Source organism: Simochromis diagramma, unplaced genomic scaffold (genome assembly GCF_900408965.1).
Source record: "Simochromis diagramma unplaced genomic scaffold, fSimDia1.1 OVJJ01000299.1, whole genome shotgun sequence".
NCBI lineage: Eukaryota > Metazoa > Chordata > Actinopteri > Cichliformes > Cichlidae > Simochromis > Simochromis diagramma.
In genome coordinates this window covers 35,800-59,825 of record NW_024386795.1, presented here as the reverse complement: position 1 = coordinate 59,825, position 24,026 = coordinate 35,800, and the positions used below count along the sequence as shown (strand labels likewise).

At 39.5% G+C, this 24,026-nt stretch overlaps 1 protein-coding gene across 3 annotated transcripts in view; it reads left to right on the top strand.

Moving 5' to 3' along the window:
• The first annotated feature begins 4,262 nt into the window (after positions 1–4,262).
• samd4a (sterile alpha motif domain containing 4A) overlaps positions 4,263–24,026 on the top strand; it is a 48,349-nt gene continuing 28,585 nt past the window's right edge. The window contains exons 1-2 of one of the 3 annotated variants that reach the window (XM_040024797.1): positions 4,263–4,447; positions 5,485–6,098. In XM_040024797.1, the coding sequence (XP_039880731.1) occupies positions 5,903–6,098 (196 nt within the window). In that variant the 5' untranslated portion in view covers positions 4,263–4,447; positions 5,485–5,902. The remainder of the gene's footprint in view (positions 4,448–5,484; positions 6,099–24,026) is intronic. The other 2 variants (XM_040024795.1, XM_040024796.1) reach the window with 2 other exon arrangements.

The window sequence follows — 24,026 nt, the reverse complement described above, 5'->3', positions numbered from 1 at the left end:
CAAAACCATCCGACTGGAACTCACAGCGAGGCTCACATGGAGGCGATTCGCTGTTTTTTTTTAGATAGCCTCAGGAGAAAAAAAATGATATTAAAAAAGCTGAATTCAATGTGACATACATGACGTATTATAATACACAGGAATAAAAAAACAACGTAATAAGCTGGATAAATGTATAGTTTTTTTTTCAAATAGAGAGATAATGTGATATGTGTTTTAATAAAAATGTGAAGAAACAACAGTGCATATGTATTAATAACTACACTCAGTACGGCCCACATTGTACAGACAAAACGATAATTATGATTTTATAGTTTAAAAAAAAATGTCAGCTGTAATACTACAGGTCAACCACGCGGTGGCGCTAAAGGACGATAATTTGTTGGCCTTTCCACCTAGAGTGATCGCTCAAAGTTTACCGTAGAAAAGACAAATGACATCACTCCTGTGATACAGCAGCCAGTACAGTAGTAAAATAGCTTTGAAATATAACATCCATTTAACCGCTTCCCTTTAGACTGTGTGAGGAAACTGGTATTGAGAGAACTTGTGTTTAAATTTAACTTATGTCATAACCGAAAACTCTTTTTAGCATAGTCAGTGTGTGAATGTGTGTGTGAATGGGTGGATGACTGGTTGTGTAAAGCGCTTTGGGGTCCTTAGGGACTAGAAAAGCGCTATACAAATACAGGCCATTTACCATTTTACCATTTAGTCTTCCACGTAACCTGACTAAAGCTTGATTTAGACTTCTGTGGGAAATCTACAAATGTCACACCTTTTCACTCACCATGTGTTTATACATTGCCCTATATTTAATTATTAATCTCTGGCTCTCTTCCACAGTGTCTTTTGTCCTGTCTCCCCCCGCCCCCCTGCCCCCACAACTGGTCTAACAGATGGGTGCCCCTCCCTGAGCATGCTTCTGCGGAAGTTTCTTCCTGTTAAAAAGGAGTTTTTTCTTCCCACTGTTGCCAAGTGCTCAGGGGTCATCTGATTGTTGGGGGGTTTTCTGTATTATTGTAGCATCTTTATCTTACAACATAAAGCAGCTTGCTGTATAAATAAAATTAAATTGAATTGAAACAACTGACATTGTAACTGGAAACTCCCTTTATCCCTACACTACCTAACCTTGCACACCATTCAAGTCATTGTGGGATGAATTGACCCAACGTGTAGGTACAGTTTATGGGAGGTGCACATCGGGTTATGTAGGAGGTTACAACATAGTGTTAAAATGAGTTTCCGATTACATCATAAGTTATGATGTAGCTTTCCCACAGAAGCATACTTCACGCATCATGAGGGGTTTCTGGTTTCTGTCACAAATCATTGCATGCACTCAGGAACACTTCCAGTTCAAAGGCAGGTTAAAACTCTGTCATGCAAAGAAAACACCATATCCAGTCTTCTCTGGGTCAAAGCTCATTTAAAATGTATTGAGGCAAAGTGGAATTCAAAATTTTTAAATTCTTTTAGTAAAACATGGATGCCACGTTGTGCAGACTAAGGAGGAGAGGGACCACCCGGCTTATTATTAGTGCTCAGTTCAAAAGGCTGTTATCTCTGATGGTATGGGGGGGGGGGGGGGGGGGGGGGTGTTAGTACCTATAGAATTGGCAGCTTGCACATCTGGAAAGGCACCATCAATACTGAAAGGTATAAGCAGGCTTGACAGCAAGGTAAGCTCACATCCAGATGAGCTCTTTTTCAGGTAAGACCTTTTGTATTTCAGCGGAACAACACTAAACTGCATACTTCGACTATTACAACAGTATGGCTTCACATAGAAGAGAAAAGTCCTGAACAATCCAGATCTTTCACCAATTGAAAACATTTGGAATGTGAGAATAAGACAGCACTTCTCTCCCCACAGTCCAGAAATTGTCTCCTCAGTTCCCACATATTTACAGACTGATGTTAATAGAAGAGGGGATGCTATACAATGGTAAACATGGCCCTGTCCAGACCTTTTTGAGTCCTGTTGCTACCATCAGATTCAAGATGACCTCATGTTTGTGTTTTCTTAAAACAGTACATTTTCTTATCTTGAACATTTGACGTTTCCTGCATTCTATTATGAATAAAATATGGGTTGTAAGATTTGTAAATAACTGCATTGTGTTTGTAGCTACATTTTATACAGCAGCCCAACATTTTTTTTGAACTGAGAAAACAAAAAATGAGAACATTAGAGTTGCTCTGTGCAAGCTAATATGTGCCCAGGGCTCCAGGGCAATAATAAGTACAGCAGTTATATAAATAAATATATAAATAAGTTTAGCAGTTATTTAGTTACATACCACCATCTACATAAATCTCTCTCTCTCTCACTCCAAAGACATGCAGTTTGTGGGGATAGGTTAATTGATTAATCCAAATGTGAGCGTGAATGGTTTGTCTGTCTCCGTGTGTTAGTCCTGCGACAGACTGGAGACCTGTCCGGGGTGTACCCCGGCTCTCGCCCTATGACAGCTGGGATAGGCTCCAGCCCCCCCCCCCCCTGAAAAGGATAAGCGGAAGCCAATGGATATGTATATATATATATATATATATATATATATATATATATATATATATATATATATATACACACACACATATATTTGGATAACATCTGTTCTTTCCTTAAAATGTAAACAATGTTTTTAATGCCTCTGCAGGGGACAGAGCTGATGCACAGGTATCTACTATCTACTTTTGTTTACAGTAAGCAGTAAGTTGAATTTACTTCCAGGAATAGTTTATTGTACTTACGTTGGCTCTATGGTGTAGTGGTTAACACCTTACATGTGACAGATGCTTAGTTAAAGACCAGCAGGAGACACAAACCAAGCCTCAGGGGCTCACAAGCTTGTGTACTCCTAATGCTGCATATTGTGGTCTAAGTCTTGTACGTTTAACTTTAATTTTCTGAAGTCAAGTTTATGTTCACACAAGAAACAGACAGAACAGTGTTTCCCAGTCAAGTGAGGCTGTGGGCCTCTTTAGAAATAAATAAGTATTTGTGTAATGTCAATTTTTAATGTGTTATCAATCACAGGGTTGAATTTCTACAGAAATTCACACCCACATTTACTTTTAATACATCAGACAAAATGATACATAATTACTTTTCAGTTTTATTTGTAATTAAGTATTTTCACTGTGTTCAAAAAAGATTTTCACCTTGTGTGCTGTGTTTTATAAATTGGTCGTTTTTCTTCTTTTGAATTATAATAAAAACTAAACAAGCAGCTCTCCAATACTGAAGCGAATTTCCCTTTGAAGTACAGTTGAATACACGTACAGTGCAGTATGAAATTAAATAGCCAGTCATAGATAGTTGAGTAAATGAACCGTGTTACATTCCGACACTTAATAGAGTCGAGTCTGTCACCTAAAAATAGTTTCCACGTCTCCCTGACCTACGAACTAAAACATTCAGCATCGTTCCTGTGTGGATGTGGACCTCATTAACTGTGGCTTTGGAAACATTTCCTTTTCTTACATTTTCTTGTAGTTTCGTCGCTGGTCGCCCACTAGACTATATCTCTCTCTCTATTTTGGTGCTTCCTCGCGCTGCCAAACCCCTGACGTAATGCTCTGCTGTTAATGATTAGCATGTGGAAACAGGCAGAGCGAGCCCCCCTTAAGTCAAGGCGGCCGAAACAAGGCCGGATATCGACTACACCGATCTTCAAAATAAAAACAGAATGCCTATCACAAGCGTCCACGAATGTGCTAAGTAACTAAGTACAAAAACTGATCAAATACTATTCAGGAGCATCTTTCAGAGAGTACTTTAGCTGAGTATTGCGTCTTCATACTTGTCCTTAATTACATTTCAGAAGCACTAGTTTTTAACTTTTAATCCCAGTACATTCATACAAAACAGGTTGACTGGCATGGAAAAAACATCTGATAATTATGAAAATTAAAGTCAGGATTTTGGCAAACAAATCAGTTTTTGAGGGGATAAACGTCAGATTTCTAAAATAAGCAATAATAAAAGATATAAGCTAAGAGATAATAAAAGAATCAGAATTCTGGGGAAAAAATCTTGAGAAAAAACAGAATCCAAAAATTCTTACTTTTTCTCTTTGAATTCTGACTTTCCTCGTGAAACCTATATTCATAGTTAATCATAGTATGCACTAAAAAAAATACACGATTTTAAGTTGAAACTACTGTAGTAGTTCAGTGACGTTTTCCAAAAAATGCTCACCGCTACTGCTTAGCTTTATTTTGAAAAGTGTTGAGGGAAGTCGGTGTCACAACTTTACTGCTCACTTAACCGTGGAGTTTTAGGGCAGTGGAGCCCGTCTGCTGGGGGAGAGACAGAGGAAAAGTTAGTCAAGATGGCAAATCCCACAGACCGGGAGTAAAGGGGCACCGCTCCCCGAAAAAGCCGAGCCTGCCGTCTGTTCTGAGACAAACCCAACGATGCGAACAGCGCCAGCAGGTAGGAACCTTAAAGTTCGGTGTGTGTAATAACCGCTTTCCCCACAATGATTAACACTCAAATTGAAGTTTTTAGCTAAGCTGTTTCCCTCCGTTGTTTTATCAACTCTACCCCAGTCTTTAAATGAAAATTACACAGTTTTAGCGGTTGACTAAGGACTTTTCAAGTAATGTCGCGGGGAATGTGGAATTCCCAGCCATTAAATTTTATTCGCGGAGCTAACACTGTTGGGAAATTTGCTAACGGTAACTTGAGTTAAATTTACAGCTGCTACGCGGTTATTCTATGGAAACGTTCTAGATAGGAACGTGGATAAATGTACGGATCTGTTCCCTAGTTTTCCGTTTCACAACATTTTACAAACTCCTCGTACACTCTAACACACGCCGACAGTCATTCCCTGTGTGCTGATGAGGCAAAGTGACAGTTTTAGACAGCGGTAAAAGCTCGGGAACCTGGAGTCGGCTCGTAGCCTGCTCTGCAGGGTTTTTACAGCTGAAAGCTAGCCTTCACTGCCGGATCTCGGTCTCCGATACGAAGTAACCTGTCATTAGAATAACGGAGGGAAGTCGGTGCTATCGTCTGTGCTGCACACAGGCGTGCCAGTGGCCGCCGTCGGTAACCCGGCGTCCTTTTTGGAAAATTCCGGGATGTAGCGCCACTAGTACCGACAGCTGTATTTTTAAGGAATGGGTGGATACCAAAAAAACGCAAATTATTTATTTTTGTCCCGGTGGTGAATGCCACAAGCCTGTTCGCATAGCGACGGCGAGGAGGAGACCTATAAAGTATGAGGTTTTTTTTTTTTCTCTTTTTTCTCCCTCTCTTTCAAACTACCCCACTGCAGCAGCAAGTCTGCAAGGCTGAAGCAACAGGGACACCGTCGCGTTTCTAACGATGCTCTCAGTGTGCTGTAAAAGTCACCGTAGAGGTCTGATAAGAAGGGAGAGACCTACTTAAGTAGAAGCTGAGAGCAGCGTGGGTTAAATGTTCCCTTTATTCCCCTCCCTCACTTAACATCTGACACCCTCTTGCAGGGCTGAGAGGGATTCCCTGAAGAAAAATGCCTGTGAGGCTGAAGCTGATGTGACACAGCCTGTGCTGGAAGAAAGCTGACTCATCAAATATCAATCGCTCTGAGAGTGACTAAGCAGCAGCAGGAGTTCGTTTCACCTAATGCCCAGCAAGAAGAGCAACTAACACCCCCCTCCCATCTTCTTTCACCCTTACAACCCAGAGATTATCATACAGGAGAAGGCTCCACCAGGAATACTGGCAGAGACCGCTGACCTGACTAATAATAATAATAATAATAATAATAATAAAAAAGCTTAGAATGGTAATACAGCGCCACAGCTGAACAGAGACGCCAATAACCGCTGTAAAGCTACCGTTCAGTCTTAAGAGCAGATACGCTTCAATCCGCCAGCCTTCAACCCCCCCATCTTGCAGACCATGATGTTTCGTGATCAAGTGGGTGTGTTGGCCAGCTGGTTCAAGGGGTGGAACGAGTGCGAGCAGACGGTGGCCCTGCTGTCCCTGCTGAAGAGGGTGAGCCCAACCCAGGCCCGCTTCTTGCAGCTCTGCCTGGAGCACTCTCTTGCCGAGTGCACCGAGCTGCAGGTCCTGGAGGGGGAGGCCAATAATCCAGGTAGGACTACCACATGCTTGGTTAGATGCATTTACAGGCACTCACAAACACTACCATTACTTGTTTGTTCTTCACACTGCACTCTTCTCCTTCAGCAACTTCACTCTTCTTATCATAAAGGAGTGAACTGCAAAATTGGAAAAAAAACCAAAACAACCCAAAGCAGATTTTGTGCTTTTAGATTTATTCAGGCATATTTCTGAAATCTGGGAGTTGCCAGCAGTTATTACAGAAGAGTGATGCATCTTCTCCACTTACAGAGCTGGAATCCATTGATGCAGCAGTTATCACAGTCACTGTGACAGTTTAGCTGTTTCTGGTCAGGTTTTTCACTTATTTAAAACGAAATGTGTTTTTTCCATTGTTCCATTGTAGTTCTCAATCTTGTAACAGACACTAGACAATCATGGTGCAGGCATCCCAAGGGCATTAGAATAAACTTCCTGTGTGAGGTGTTCCTGTAGATACATCAGGAGTGGTAAATTGCTGAATCATTGATGGTGTTGTGCTGCACCCTGGCTGGTCAGTAGATGAGAGTGAGAGGAGGTTGAGAACTCGCACACGTTACCTCAGCTGGCACCACGGGTGGTTGGTGATGGCAGTCGGTTGGTGTGCCAGCCTTTATTGCCATGATGGTCCCTGGGCGGGTACTGGGCCAAGACAACTGAGGTGTTGGGGAGCGGGCGTGCATTCTGGTTTGGTTTTTGTTCCATCAGACTGCAGTGTGGCCATGGAAACTAAAACCCTGGCAACCGACTGAGCTCATGAAAAATAGAATGAAGCGGTGCTGCTGCTGCTGCAGCAGCAGAGTGAAAGCGTCTCCGTGCACCTATGGCAACAGCTGTATGCAGTAACACTGGGCCATCACAGCAAACCTGCCTGAAGTGATACTCACAGATATTACAGAGTTTCTATCAGGGTGTACCACAGTCAGGGGCTTCGGTTAATACAAGCTGGTCTTTGTTATTATTGAGTAAAACTGGAGACATCAATGTGCAGTTTATGAAATTCTCTTGGTCGACCCCTCCCAAAGTCAGGCTTGTTTATAGTGTCAGAGATCAGAGCAAAATGAGGACAGAAGCGATGGAGGAGGGCTGATGTCTTCTAATTCATCAGCTGTTCCTCTTTTATTTTTTTTTAATTTTTTTTACTTTTCAGAATGTGCTCCATCATGTGAGATAGACTTATGGTCTTTGTGGTGATATTTAAGTCAGTTATGTTAAGTGTGGCTCCTAATTTTACAGCTAGCAAGATGTTGATTTTATTTATTTATTCTCACAGGACAGTTGAATTCCTAACAAAGGAGGCTGGAGAATTTTTCATTTGATTAATTTTCTTAAAATTAGTCCAGTTTAGCATTATGATCTGTTATATTTACCAGCCAGTGTAGTTTTCAAGTAATCTTCATCCATGTCTGTGAGTGTTGGACAGGAGACCCCTACAGGAGCTACCCCAAATACGGGTATTTGTTAGAGGTGTGACAAAAGTGCACAGCATTGTGTTGTGACTCTGTCTTTATGTATTGTGAGACTCTGACTTATCCTAATTGGTCATGTGGAGCTATTAATTCCTGGTTAAAACATCTAGATCTAATGGAAGCTGACCCAGCTAAGAACAAGTGATGATACTTATTTTATTTCTCATTTGTTTGTTTTTCTCAACAAAACATAAAAGCCATACAAAAACAGAGGTAAATGGATGTAGAAGTAAAAAACATTGATCTGGAGAATTGTCATGTCCCAAATTTTTAATAAGTCTGTGTATAAACAGTTGCAGGTTCAAATCCCCGAACCGCTGATTGAAAAAACTAAAACGCATATTGGTGACAGAGTGTGGATCTATGAACCAGTCTTTTCAGATCAGTTTTTTCTTTACTTCAGCACTTGACAGTGATAGGAGCAGGTTGCAGGAGAACCAGTGTAACATTGAGGAAGCTAGCAGCAAAGTGTCATTAGTTAACAGTGTTAACATCTCCAATTTCTTCCTCACAGTATGCACTGATATCAGATTAGTGAACAGTATCGACAGATACTCTGTGTGAGAGAGGGATGCTGAGAGGAAGCATGTTGTGTAATAAATACTCACAAAGAAAATGGCGGCCGTTACAACCTATGTCTAAAAATGCAGTTTCATGCATCGGTCAAAACATTCTACTCCAGGTTCATGACGCCCAGCTCAAAACACTAAACCCAAGTCGAGTTGCCCAAGATTCACAGAATTTACAGAAAATGTAAAATTTTTGTGATATATATCGTTGTTGGGATGATAAATTGCCTTATATCGGGATATGAGATTTTGGTCCTGTCACACAGCCCTAATTTGTGTAACTAGGCAGGGCGGTAAGGATTCAAGGAGCTTTATTGTCATTCGCATCACATGTTAACATGAGGTGGAACGAAATTATGTACACGCGGTCCTGGAGCGAAAAGAAACAAAATAATGAAGAAACAGAGTCTTTTTTTTCTTAAAAAGTAATACATAAATATTTGGGGTTTTTTGGGTTGTTTTTTTCTTAACAAACAGAATAACAAGTAATAAAACAATATGATTAATAATATGATAACTAGAGTGCAACAACCTGAGTACCAGTATGGATATAGAGTGTAGGTATAAATAAATACTTTAGCAGCAAAGTGCATGATGACCAGCATTGATAAAGTGTCAGTGTCAGTAGTGATTAAGGTGCTACAATAGCAGTTCTTGTCCATTTATGCATTGAGAAGTCTCACAGCTTCTGGAATGAAGCTGTTTCTCAGTCTGGTGGTTTTGCATTTAATGCTCCTCAGCCTTCTGCCTGAGGGGAGCGGGACAAAGAGTGTGTGTGCTGGGTGAGTGGGGTCCTTCATGATACAGGTTGCCCTCTTCCTGCATCTGGAGCTGTATATGTCTGTGACGGTTGGGCGGCTTCACCACCCTCTGTAGAGCTTTCCTCTCTGCCACAGTGCAGTTTCCGTGCCACACGTTGATGCCGGAGCACAGAACACCAGTTACAAAGAGAGGAGCTCAGTCCAGAGTCAGTAATTTATCAACAAGTGTCTGTGGGATCATTGTGTTGAAAGCAGATGAGAAGTCCACGAAGAGCAAATGGACGTAGGAATTCTTCTGCTCCAGGTGGGTGAGGGTGGTGTGAACCACAGAAGAGATGGCATCTTCTGTGGAGTAATTGTCTACCAGTCACACAAACCTCTCGCTCAGCTTCTGCCTAATTATAATCTAGTACCGTAGTTCAAGAGAGTTGGTACCTACCTCTGTACCCAAATATTTGTACTACTACTACTACTACTACTACTACTACTACTACTACTACTACTACTACTACTACTACTACTAATAATAATAATAATAATAATAATAATAATAATAATAATAATAATAATTTTTTAAAAGAAATGTATAGAATACTTGTTTGATTGTTACCAAAGTCTCCTTTAGAGTGAGGCACACACCTATAAATGTAAGAAGGATTTCCTCAATTTTACTGACATCTTAGACAGATCAGGGACAATTGCACTGTTCAGGTTTGGTGATTCAAAACTGAGTCTGTTTATCTCATTGTCATCAGGTCAGGAATTTACAAAGTGAAGTAACTCTGTGGTTTTGCTACATTTACAGAAGCACACGCATTTGAATAGTAACTCAAGAAAAGTCTCCTAGAATTTTCGTAATGCTTTTAAACTGATCAGTTGGAGTAAGTTTGTAGTTATTAGTATAGAACATGTCAGAACAGCTGCATTTTATTTGGATTTCTATCAAAACAGATCATTTTTCACCCCTTTTCCGGTCAACATTAAAGGTAATGATGCTTTTATTAAGAAAACATATCATACTATTGTGGAAAGACTTGGGGAAAATTGGGTAATTTGGAGTTTCTTTCTTGACAAAGTCCTTGGTCTGAATCAGAGTATTCTGAATAGTTAGAAGTTATCAATTTGATATATGTCAGCTCTGCGTGTTCAGTTTGCACCTCTAGTTCACTGGAATACTTTTAAAGTTATTAAATGAGTTCCTAACTTCTGTAAATCCTGGAATTTGACGTCGTGCCCCTCAGTTTTGTCACACCTCGATCATCTTGTGGCCATTTCTAATCTGCTGATTCAGCTTGGTAACATGAAATCCGTGGCCCATTTCAGCTCTGTGGACCTAGCGTCAGAGCACATGCAGCTGAAAAGAGGGAGACTGGGAAGATTGTCTGGTTACATGATCCCTCTGGTATGTTGTGGTAGCTTGTTTGAGTGCTTATGTACTAGGGTAAGGCTCATAGATCAGTTAGCTGTTTTCTTTTTGTTTGTTTTTTTGTTTTTTTCTGAGTTGGTATGGGCAGTTTATTGGTTTTTGAGTTTCTCAGTTTTAAAGTTGTTTTCAGTGACTTAAAAGCTGCTTCCCCAAAAGAGTTTTAGCACATAGTTCTGTGAGATCTTTTTTTCCCCTTCATGGATTTGACTAAAACACAGAGTACACTTTTGAAATTAAAACAAGCTATTATATACATACAGTGTGGGCAGGATAAAAAGCAAATTCACTAATCCTAAACGGAGTCAAAACACTAATTACTGACTGCTTGTGAATCAGGACAGTGGGATTTTATGCTGATACAGAAATGAGACCTGCAGGCACTTAAAGGGTTAACATACAGCTGGAGGTCTTGGGCTGAGTGGAAAAGCGCAACTATTTGGAAAGCGCTGTACAACTGAATGGAATCCTCAGTGACCTACTTCTCCAAGCGGCTCAGAGGCAGGCTTTTTTCGGGACCCTGGAAGTGACTTGAGATGTGGCCCCAGTCAGTGGGATCGCTGAGACCTGCAGAATTGCATCACATGTGATTTATGATTTATTCCTCTTTGTTATTGGATTAACATGATTTTATCACGCTCTGGTTTTGGTTACTTTATAGGGTTTTTGTGTTTCTCAGCCTCTTTACTTTAACAGTCCAGCACAGATGTGTAAAAGGAGGAGTCCTGCATCCACTGAGTTTTCAAGTCAAGCTTAACAAAAGTCAACAAGTGAAGTGCCAATTCAAATCATTCTTATCACTTCACCTTGCAACTTTGATGGCTTTTGGTGCAGAAATCATAGGGGAATTTGGAATACTGGTTTTACTGTTTTTATTAGCTGTCTGCTAATAAGCAGCCAGCTGCATTTTTGTTGTGATTAGGAAAGAATGTAGCTTCCTGTTTTTCCTCCCCTCCTAAAGAGAACAAAACTTCTTTTGAGGCAACCTCAAGAGGGACAATATTGGATTAAGTTGAGAGGACTTGAATAGTGTGCAGAGCGCTATCTGAAGGATGACATATGCACACATGTGTAGGGGTCGTGTAAGAAGTGGGGTTAGGGCAGGACAGTGGACCTGGTGTTCTGAATGACTAGCTTCATTTTTGTGTGGTGTGGTGTATTGCTGACCTGGCCTGCACGGCTGTTTGAGCTGGAAGGAGGCCGCCGGGGATTGAGAACATACAAGCAGCAGCTGTGTTGGAGAGGTGGACAGAAGTAGAACTCTGTACTTGAGATGAGTTGCAGCAGCAAGCACTTGGTGACACTGTATTTATATGCAGTTCCTTTGTTTTGGAGTCTGTCTTTGTTTTGGTTTTTTTAATGCTTTTGCACTGGTTGTTTTCTTACTGCTCAAAATGAATGTGATTTGAAGGTTGAGCAGAACAGTACAGCACAGACTATAGTAACCACAGTAATGGCACATGTAAAGTAGCTGTTAAGTGTAATGGAAAGTTAACCACTTTATTTACAGTTTGCAAGATAAAATACCCTGTAGGGGTTTGTTTGTTTTTTAAAAACACCTGTGAGCTTCTCACTCTTTGTGATCTGTGATTATTAAGCTGAACTGTTTTTAAGGAACTGGAGAAAAACTGTTGCACACGTTAAAATTAATGTAAAGGGAGTTAGCAATGGACACCGTTTTTTTTTTTTTAATTTTTTTTTTTTTTTAAACAGTTTTCATATATTATCTTTGAAGTAGAGACGAAAATTCATTCATATGTGTGGAAGGCAATGTCAATCAAAAAATCTCAGCCAAACACAGTCAAGTCACAGTCAAGTCCTATCAAAATAAATGATTTCACCGTCAGCTTCTATGCACTATTTGGAGATCCAAATGTACAGTTTGTGCTGTTTTTGTAACCAGCTGCGAGAAGAATGAAAGGTGTTTAATAATTTCTGTGTTCTGTTATTTTCTGAATTTTAATGTAGCATTATCTAAGACGGGTATAGAGAGCTGATCAGTCCAGTCAAGCTTGAAATCAGGTATGTGAAAGCTCAGAGATTTTCAAACCTGTTCCTGCTACAGCCAGCCAACCACAGCGGCATATACAGTACTCTAAGAAGTCACATGGCTGATCATGTCCCAGCCCTACTCTCTCTGACTGAGTAGAACATTGGTTAGATGGTCATGCCATTGTGTCACAGCCTAAAGTTTACCTGTGTTAGATTTGGAGGGATGCAAATGCTCAGAGTTGTAGTATGGATATGAATTTAAATTTCCATTAAAGAAAAGATGTAAAAGTATTACAGGAACTTTCCCAGCCAAATGGAAAAAATACCTACATTTGATAGTTTTCAGTTGCTGTTTAGTTTGTGAATGGCAGAAGTGCAAAATGGAAAGAGACGTGAGTTTCTGGCGGCTTTTTGGTAATTTGAAACGATTAGGCGAAGCAAATGGAAAAGCACTTTTCTTAACACCTTTGAGCCTTAGATCAGCAGAATGTAAGAATTATACAATGGATGAGGGGATTTAACGTCAGTGAAGAATTTGAATTCAAAAAGCTGTTTGAATCTAGGTCAAAATATGGCTTCTGGCATTAGCCTTGTATCTGTTATTGTAGAGAGAGGGAAAGCAGAGTCGCTGTCAGTCTGTCTGCAAGGTGAGTGACGGGGGGGGGTCTGCGTTTTTATTTGTTATTTTTTTTTAATGGCTAGTATTACTCAGTGAATTCCTGTTGCACTCTCTGCCTAAACTAGGTCTGATGAAAACCTGTACTGGAAATCAGCATTCCTGACTGAGGCGGTAAACGGTTCTGGTGTTGGGGATACTGTCTAGGAATGTGGGCACGTAGGAGCACACTTGTGTGTGTGTGTGTGTGTGTGTGTGTGTGTGTGTGTGTGTGTGTGTGTGTGTGTGTGGACGGACAGTGGAAAGAGAAAAGTGATTCCACTCTCACTAGAGCTAAGGTCTCCTAAGTACACCATGGTGTGGAAGAGAGGAGGAGGGGAGGGGATGGGTGGGGCAGAGAAGGGAGAAGATGAAGACTCAGGAATACTGCTGCCATTTACAGCTGCCATTCACTGCTTTCTCTGTCTGATATGGCTTTCCAAAGGCTTTTAAAGTTATGTTATTAACTTTATATTAACAGACCTTATGGCTTCCAGCCTCAGTTGAAATGAACAGATATGTTGATCAACACAGTTTAGCAGCCCAAGATGTTTTGGAGTTTTGTGGGTTTTTTTGAAGGAGCCTTTCAGGGTTTGTTGACGAGATCTAAAAAAACATGCCTGAGTAAGATGAAGATGATGAGTAATGTTTGTAAGAGCTATAGCATACATTTTAAAAACAAAAAAAACATGGATGTCAATCTAATTTAAGCCTAATGTAGCTGGCCTGTTCTGCCACATGAGTATCTATAAATACGGTCTCCCACAGAGATAAAACTTAAAAGTGGAATTTTCTTTTTTAATACACACCCATAGAAGCTCTGTTTGTCATCAGCCTTTTGTGCCTTTTTGAACGTCTGTAGAGGGAGAGGGGAGAGAGAAAAATCTTGTCTCTGGTTTGAGAGCCAAACTATTTCATCGCACCCACGCATGAGCAAACAGTTTATTTCTGGAGGTTGACGGCGTGTTCTGTGAACTCGTACTGAAACTCAGGAATGGGGACAGACAACCTGCCAAAATGACCAGAGGGGGAAATAAAATTAGTCTTTTCCACCAGACCTCTACAGCAAATGCTTTTCCTTGTTGCTTGAGTACAGTTGGGTGTGTGTGCGCGTGTGTTTATTTGTATAATTAGTATTTTTATAGTTTACGTTTTACTGTATGTGTGTGAAAATAAGGGGATTTGCAACTGCCAAACAGACTCCAGTGGCTAGTTTGCTACTAGCCTCAGACATGTCAGCCTGTTGATATTTTCTATGAGAGAGGCAGATGTGGTGTCAGTGATAGCAGGGATTATGCAATTAAGGGCTTCATAAAGGCTCAAGGTTTAGTTTCTCACTCACCCTTCTATGCTTGCTTCTAACTTTGATATCTTAGCTTCACCTTCTGTAACATGTTGGATTATTGTGCCATATGTGTATCTATGTTCATCTAGCCCAAACCTAAAGCACATGCTCTGATTGATTGTGGTTGAATGTGATTGAATAGCCAGTCTGTTAGTGCTGAGTGTTTTGTGCTGAATTCATTTCTTAGATGATTAGAAAATAAATACTTTTACATATACTTTGGTCTAAAGACAGGTATTCAAACTTCTGTAAATGATAAAGTTTAAATAACCTGCAAGTTCTACTATATTTCCTAGTACAATTACACTATGAAATAAAGTTAACAACAACTGTTTGTGTTTTTGAATGCTTACTCACCAAACCTGTTGAAGATGTCTCACTCTCCAAGCAGAGAATATGCTCTGAACCAAGGTCTCTGATCCTTTTTTGGATTGGAAAAAAAAATCTGCAACAAAGCAGCAGCGATACGATGTGGTGACCAGAGACCACAGAAAGTCAATAACAGTCAGCAACTTCAAACAATGAAGGCGAAATAAACAGCGTTGACACAAAGTAGGAGGGATTCTCGGCTTCCAGTCAAGTTAAGGAAATGACTATCAATGAGGGTGATCGATATTTGACAGGATGGTAAACACAACAGGCAGCTAGAGCCAGGTATGTCCATGAGAGACCAGGCATCAGTAACAAAGTTATTGCAACAAGCAGATCGCTTCATAAAGGCTCTAAGTTGCAACAATGAGGTGGACTGAAACATAATTGGTGTGTGTGAGAGGGATGTCATGCAGTCATTTAAAAATATGAATAACCTGAATTGTTATGTAGCATAAAAGTACAAGTTATGCATTGTCAGCTGAACCTTTTGGAATGGTAGGTGGCCTGTGTGTGGTATATACAGTCTGAAGGTTTTATATATCAGGACAAATGTTATCCAGTTCATGCCAGGTTTTAAATTGGGTCAGGAAAACCTGAGAAGTACACCCCATGTAGACATGACATGTAGAGCCACCTTTTAATAGCAATAATTTCAAATAAACATTGTTTTAGTTCATTGAGGTTTGCAGGCATTCATTTATACACAGCTTTGTAAAGGACCCATCACAGCATTTCACTCAGATTGAGGTCTGGACTTTAATCAAGGTGTTGCCATGACCCAGTTTTGTTTTGTTTTTCAGAGAAAATGGGCTTTTGCCCGGCAACCTTTTCCAACATGCTGTACTTATTGAGTATGTTTCTAGTTGTTCTGGCGTGCTGCTTTTCCTCTTAGTTTGTATGGAATCATTAAGGGTGTACTCAGTTTTTCACAGGACTTCACAGAGTCTATGAAATCTTTCTTTTTCACATAACTGTATATACAGTGTAACTGTGGTGTAATTAAATCGTGATCCATTTAGCTTATTTAAAATGCCCTGCTGGGGATCACATGCAGATCTACCACAAACAGTCTGTCCTCCTAAATTCTAGGTTTAAATTCAAACTGATCATGATATCAGTGCTTACATTTTCCCCTTTGCCTGCACATGTTCACATAAGAAATTAGAGCAGTTAACTTCCACCTTAGCTAAGAATGATGGTTAAATAAGAATAACTTTATTTATCCCGAGGGAAATTCTTTAGTCATGTACATGCTCAAAGCAGCAGGAGAGACAGAGGAACAGATGAATAAGATATACAATAAGAATAGTAGTATACAGTAATATACAGTAGGATAGTGCAAGACATAGTATCAAATAACTAACAAAGTAATATATATAACTATATCCTGGAGAATAAATAACTTGACTATCAGTGCAGGCGATTCTAGAAAGTGACATAGTATTGTGCAATAGAATAAAGGGAGTAGCAGCATATGATGGGGAGATGAAACAAATATTCAATAAGGTACTGTTGGGTAATATTGCACGGTCTGAAAGGGAACAGAGTAACATTGGTAATAGTCTCAGGAAAATCACCTACAGAGTGAGGAAGAATTATACAGTCTTATAGCCACCGGCACAAAGGATTTATTGTGGCGGTCAGTTCTGCATTTTGGGGCAATGAGTCTTTTGCTGCGTTTGCTCCGATGGTCCACCATGGGGGCATGCATGGGGTGACAGGGGTTGTCCATGATAAAAAAAAATAAAAAAAACTTTTTTCTAAGCATTCTCCTTTCAGACACCTCTTCCAGGTTCTCATGTCCGAACTCGGACCAAACTTCAGTCAGGAGAACAACTGAGATAATCCATCCACAATAGGTTTGTCATTAATATACTGCAACAACATGGGAATAGAGCAGCTGTGATAGAATACAGCATTAATGAATCAATGATACAGAAGTGGAGGAAGCAAGAGTTGAATAAAGTTTGATTTATCTGACTGCTTTCTTTCACTTAATGTGTATAATCCCGTGCACCTTATGGTCCGAAAAATACGTATTTGACTTTTTTATTTGGCACACTGCAGTTTAATGTTGCAAAGCACCTCTTTTTAACTTCAGTGGATATTATACATGGTTATGCTCAGGATATGTCAGCCCATTTCTACTGGAAATGTTTTTTGGTTAAACTTTCAGCAAGGAATTTGCATTTGCACTGTTAAAATTTTATATAGCTTTAATGCATATAAAAAAAAAAAAAAACAGCTGCTTGTTTAAGTTTAAATAAATGGATGGGTTTTTTTTTTTGTTTGTTTGTTTGTTTGTTTGGTTTTTTTGCGCTAGTAAAGTTGTGGAGTTGTATTTTGTCTCGTCAGTTATATCATTATCACAAATTTTCAAATGATGAATCAGAATTGGTTTGTAAAAGTGCTGCAACTTCAGTGGTGTGGCATTGGTTTGCCTTGTGTCCGTCAGATACACAACAAAGCACTATTTTTGGTAGAGCATGCTAGCGGGCCGTCGTTATTACCGTGTTGTTTGGAAAATATGGCACACTTAAAATCAATCCTTTGATTTTTCTGAAAATCGACAGTGCCCCTTATAATCCCGTGTGCCTTATGTATGAATTCTGGTTGTGTTTACTGACCTTGAAACGGTTTTATGTGGTACACGGCGCTTGAAAATCTGTCAAATGTTTTAGTACGACTTTGCTAAGCTACGAAGCCACACCGCTTGATGGATTGTCGGAGCATTACGGCTATCGTAGGCAGGAGCCTCGCGGAGTGATACGTACTGTGCTTCAACATAATATTACCGTATTGTGTGTGTATAACCTCTTTTTAAGTTTTGTGGATATTATACATGGTTATGCTGATATGTCGGCCAATTTCCACTGGAAATGTCTTTTGGTTAAACTGTCAGCAAGGAATTTGCATTTGCACTGTTAAATTTTTATATAACTTTAATGCACATAAACAGCTGCTTGTTTAAGTGAAAATACATTGATGTGGTTTTTTTTTTTTTTTTTTTTTTTTTTTCTCAGTAATAAAGTTATGGAGTTGTAAAGTATTTTGTCTATTGTCAATTATATCGTCAGTTATATCGTTATCCCAAAATTTCAAATGTATATCAGTGATAAATATTTTTGGTCATATCGCCCTGCTCTAATGGAGGCTGTTTAAGGTTGGGAGCCACCCAGTCTCAAGTGTACTGACTGGCTTTTAGACTGTACACTGTCCCACTGTATTAACTAGTTTATCTAATAATTACAAGGTGTTTGTATAAGGTATATGTGCAGTTAATTCACTCTACATTTTAACAGCAGTTGTAGCTCTAGTTGTTCAGTTTCTTACTCTCCTTAGAAACATCTGAACTTTCTTTCCTGTTAAAAACAAAAGGTATAGATTCAGATAAATTCATTCATGCCCTAAAATGTAGCAACTCTTGTTGATGCTTACAAAAACACCTAAAGAAAAATACTGCATCAGTACTTCTTTAGACATGTAATATTCTCTGAGATTAAAGGGTTATATTTCAGAGGAAAAAATATTCTTAGATTAGTCAAGGAATCATATCTCTTGACTTTGGAAGGTTTAATTAACCTTATCAAAGCAGTACATAATAGATGGAGAATATTTATTTATTTGAAATAAAGCAGGTGTTTCTTTTTCTAAATAAAAGAACAGCTCATCACCCCTCTACTCCAAAACTTAGATTTACCAGTTCTTGCACTAATAAATTGTGCGGAAATAATCATTGTGTGCAGGTTTAAGTATACACATTTATAAGATAGTTTTACGTGTAGTCAGATTGCTTTGTACTTGTGTGTATATTGACTCACGTCCTTGTGACTCCTCAAACTGAATTCATTAAAGTACAATGGCAAAATTTGATTACTATGTCTGTTCATTGCAGACATAGTACTCAGCAAGCAGCAGTCTCATGTATGGCAAAGGTAATCCAACCTTGCAAACTTAAGAGATGTACTACTATGAGGAAAAAGGTTATTGTTTAGAGTTCATCTCTGTTAGATTGGCAAACCTTAAGTGGTTTCAGTCTATTTACAGTTCGAACTTTTCGAATTTTCTATTTGTACCAGATAAGTAATTTAAACCTATACACAGTGTGTGAATCAATGTGGTGTCAAGTGGTGTTTGACAAATTATTACCACAGGGGAAAAAAAAGATATGTGATGAGGCAATGTAAGCATTGTGATATAAGCATTAGATTGAGAGTTTTTTTTTTTTTTTTTTTTTTTTTTTTTAACATAATAATTCCTCTTACTCATAAAACGGCATTAATGAAAGGCATAGACAACTTAATATGTGATTACTGCCAGAGACATTTTTAGTTTTCTAGCCAGGGGCAGTTGAGTGTGTGACTCCACTCCGGTCTCAGCTGTGTCTCTGATTGTCCTTTCTGTCCTCACATGAATGGACGATGACAGTGGAGACACAGCAAGGCGCCGCCGGCTGAACCATTTATTTTGAATTAGTTGACACACCGTTGGCTGCGAAAGACTGAGTGACATCAGCAGAACCCGTCGCCATGAGAGCCCACCATGGCAACAGTTGCTGTGACGGCCATACAACAGGACTTTTTAAGTCTCTGGTGGGTGGAAATGACCTCACCCAAACCAGATTCCTCCAGGAAGCTGTATCTCCCAGATTTGCAACCTCAGTCCAGGTGTCACGGTAAACTCACTTTGACTCATCCTAATAGGAAAAACCTTTTGAAACGGCTTCATTAATAATAGTCCTGTCCCACTGCGTAGCCCAGGAAGGCACTCCAGCAATCCAGTGCATCAAGTATAAAACCTTGGATCTGAGTCATTTAAATGGAATTGAGCCTTCAATAACGTTAATTATACCTGTGCTCGTCCTTTGATATTTCAACCAAGTGAATACAACACAACTTTTCCATATAAAATGCAAAGATGATTGTAATATATGTTGTCAGCAATAAACCTGAGGGCAGAATGCTAAATAGTATCCAAAGAAAGTGCAAACTTTAAGTTTTCACATGGGTTTTCCAATAAATGTTTAGCATTTTCATGCACAGTGCCTCATTTTCAAAGGTTTAGAAGTAATTGAACAAACTGCCAATTTTAAACATCAGGATTGTTTAAAATACTTAAAGGAAAATCAATCACCAACTGAAGTCTACAACCCATGGACCTCACTAAATGTTGGGCTTCTTCCCTTGAGATACTTTGCTTTACTGCAGCCACTATCACCTGCTGCTTGTTTGAGGTTCTCTGTGCATTCAGTTTTGCCTTCAGTGACTGCAGCTTAGAACCTTTAAGCTTTAATACCTTTCTTTAACTGGTGGCTTTTTTTCCCCCTCTGCAAGTACACTGTTGTTTAACAGACCACAGCACTAAAGCACTTTACAAAGCTGCATCCCTATTAAGGTCACAAATGTACCGGAAACAATTACCCAAACCACACCACCAGTGAGTGGTTGGTACATACACTTGTCTGCGTGTGTGTGTGTGTGTGTGTGTGTAAATGTGTGCTACTTCTTCCAAGTAGGTATACATATAAACCTTTCTTGCACAAAGGAAAATAATTGTATAAGGAAAGAAATGTGGCATTGACCAGCGGAAAAGACAAAAACGAAGAGGCAAAGAGAGCGGCTGATGGGCCCCTCACTGCCATTTCCTTAAATAGAGTTGTGGGCTTCTCCAGTCCAGTCCTGGCAGAGCAGAGGCTCACATTCCCAGCATAGCTGCGGCTGCCACATTCAGAGCCTCCCCAACACTGTAGTGCTACGTACACATCTACAGGTAGACTCAAAAATCACTTGCCCTGCTTTCAGCCACCAGCCTGCTTCCTCCAGACCTATATCCAATTAATACATGTTGGGAAAGACTTGAGAGGAAGTGTGAATGGAGGGGGGTTGGAGTAAAGGATGGCAAGGAATTGTCTCCCATTCATACAGCAGCCATTCTATTTCCAAATTTCCCCCACTGCTGAGGACAGAAATCATCACAAACTAGTCTTTACCAAAATAATTGTCCGAATAAAGAATAAATTGAACTTGTAATGAGGTCGAGGAGCACCTTACAGTCCTGCCACCACTTGGTTTTCTTTACTTGGCACACTTTCTAATTGAGGGTCAGCGTGACTGTGAAATAATGTCAGACAATGTGAGCTTTGCTCTTCTCTGATTAAGCCGATGAAGCAGGATGTCTGCATCTGAAGTAATCACAATGATGCTTTTCCTTTTTCCGAGGAAAGGAGTCACAGCGCACACACGCCCACACAGACACATGCACAAACGCAAACGCACACCAACAGTCGGGCAGGTGCTTCCCGCTTTAAGCACATACACACATACTCACATCAGCTACTGTTTAAAACATTAAGCAGTATAAATAAATAAGCACCAGAGAGGAAAAGACATACTTTACACTTACTGCACTCCAGTGCTAGTGAATACACACACACAGAGACTCGCACACAATGTGCTATGTGATAACCAGATGAGAGCAGTGCTTTGTATTATGTTCTATAATTTGACCAGGTGTCCTGGCTGTGTCAATTTAAGACTGCTACAAAGGTGATGCTCTTCCTGTTCTATTGTGAGTTACAGGAACCTGTCACAGCTTCTTTCTCTGATTGTTGAAGCACATTGGAGGGAGAGAATAATCTTTCATTCAGGAATAGTGACCTGTGTGATCTGAAGACAGGAGCTCTAAGTATTTCTTGTGGTCTGTTTTCTAGAGTTAGCCTGTGTAATTATTGTTATTGTTTTTATTAGTCTTATTTTTTTAGGGAAAATTTAATTTAGAATTTTTTATTTTTGTTAGTTTTTTTTTTTTAATCCTTTAGTATGCATTTGTCATCATTTCATCACCAGTCTTTATTTGTAAATGGAAAAAAATCTGCTTTTTTTTTTTTTTTCTTACATCAATTTAAATATAGTGTGTAATCACTGCTTTTTACAGTGTTAGACCATCTATTCACTCATGGATTGCAGATGTAATGCAGAATGCCCAAGCTGACAGTAACCAACACTCCTTTTGTGTCTGATTGATGGAAACCAGGCTGCATGTTAACATGGAGCGGATGCATGTCAGTCATGTTTTTGTTTTTTTGTTTTTTTTGTTTGTTTTGTATTTTTGTTTTTTTGTAAAGCAGTCTATTGTTCAAATACCCAGGTCAGAGGAGCATGTATGCAAGCGAGAGTCAGCAGTGAGAGCGGTGTAAATCACCTGCCGACTGGTTTCCTGACAGTTTGACTGCCTGTTTCCTCTCATTGAGCCTTACGTGTCAGGCGCAGCAATTATTTAGTCCCCAAATCACAGCTGAAACTGAGAGGAGACCGAGTGTTCTCTATCATGGCTCCTAAGCTTTGGAATAATCTTCCTCTTCATATAAGGCAATCGACATCAGTGCTGGTTTTTAAATCCAGATTGAAAATGCATTTTTATTCACTGGCTTTTGACTCAGTGGTTAACTGACTTGTATTTACTTTTATTTTATTGTTTTCGCTATGTTTAATATTTTATCGTATTTATTATTCTTATGGTATCTATTATGTTTCTATTGTTCAGCACTTTGTTCAGCCTTGTGTGTTTTTAAAGTGCTATATAAATAAATGATGATAATGATATTTAGACGGACAGGGATAGATCTTCTCTCTCTGCTCTCTTCTTCCTCAGTTTCAGCAGTGGACTTGTTAGGTTTCAGTTCTGAAGTTGAACCATAAGTGATTATCCTGAACCATGGCATCAGTCTGTGTGCTGTCAGGTGCAGCTTTATCCATATACACCAGCCTTTCAGTGGTAGTTTGGCCGCAAAAAGTTCACCATATCATTAGTTTTAAAAGCTGGAAGATGTTTTTTCCTACTGTTGATTTAAAATCTGTAATACATCATGAATGTGGGCTGTGAGGCTTTCCTTTTGGGTTATGAAAGCCATTGTGGGTACTGCAGTAAGAGGATGCCCTTATTCATATATATGTCAGTAGGTCAGGCTAACCCCTGACTTATCCCTAGTTCTAGTTTTTTTTTTTTTAAATTTTTTTTTTTATAAATTTGCACTCAGTTCTTTTGTTTCTCTCACCCCTTTGATCATATAAACATTCTCACATGATGCTCGCTGGTGAATTACTCTGTGTGAACAAAGTGTATCTTACGCAGACTTTCCAAAAATTCTTCTTGAAAGATTTCTTGCTTTTAGCTTGAACGTCACTGACGTGTCAGGATGTTCTTTGTGTAGTCTCCTTGTCTGTTGTGGTACAGCACTTGGCATGATGTTTATCACAGTTACCAGGTTGGGTAGCTTGGTGCTCTATTTGTCACCCTCTTCCTTTTCTTTCCCCGTATCCTGTCTGGATTTAGGATTTGGGAGCTTGCCTGCTCTTTTTGTCACAACATGCGCTCTCTCTCATGCAATTCACTTTGCTTTATTTGCATTAATTTTAGGTGAGCAATATTGCCGGGGCATCAATGATACAATTTAGAAATATAATAGCGGGAGTCAGTTCTATAATTTAAAAGAAAATAAATGCATACAGTACTGTGTTTATGTCTTGAGCCAATTCGTTGTATTTTGCTTCCAAAGAGCATTTTCTTGTCATTTTTAAAGTGGTCTTGATTGATAGTTCTCCAGGATTTCTTAAGGTCTTTGGCTGCTTTTTCACTCATTTTATATATAGAAAAAGAAAAGAAGACTCATTACAATATCTCTGTGTGTGTGTGTGTGTGTGTGTGTGTGTGTGTGTGTGTATCATTGTGGGGACCAAAAATTGGAAGTTTATTATACTTGTGGGAACCAGCAGCCCTTATTGGGACCTAAATCCCAGTCCCCACGATTCTGAAGGCATTTTTGAGACTCAAAATCTGGTTTTACTGTCAGGGTTACAATTGGGTTATGGTTAGGTTGTGCTTGTGTTAATAGACATACTCTGTCATTATTTTAAGATTGAGAATAATTGCTTTTTAATTGAATTTCATACATATTTTTGTGCTTCACTGAAAGTATACAGTGACACAAGTACTTTAATGTGTTTGTATATTTTTGTAGACACTTGGTATTTCAAAAATCCCATTGTTTATGCTTGTATGTGCTTTGGTGCTGAAGCACGGTGAAGTGTCATAGTTATGATTTTATCATGTACAGTAGTGGTAGTGCTGACCATATCTTATGTAGATCTTTTGTGTAAATGACTGGACATGGTGATATTGCGAGTGACTAGAAAGTGGAAGCTTTGGTGTGAGTAGGGAGAGGTCTGGGGCTCGGTCTGCATGTCTGTAAGAGAGAGAACTCAGATCCATTAGAAATTGCTGCATTCTTCAGCAGCAAGCCCTGTGGTATGCCAGCACATTCCCCACTGCTGAGCTG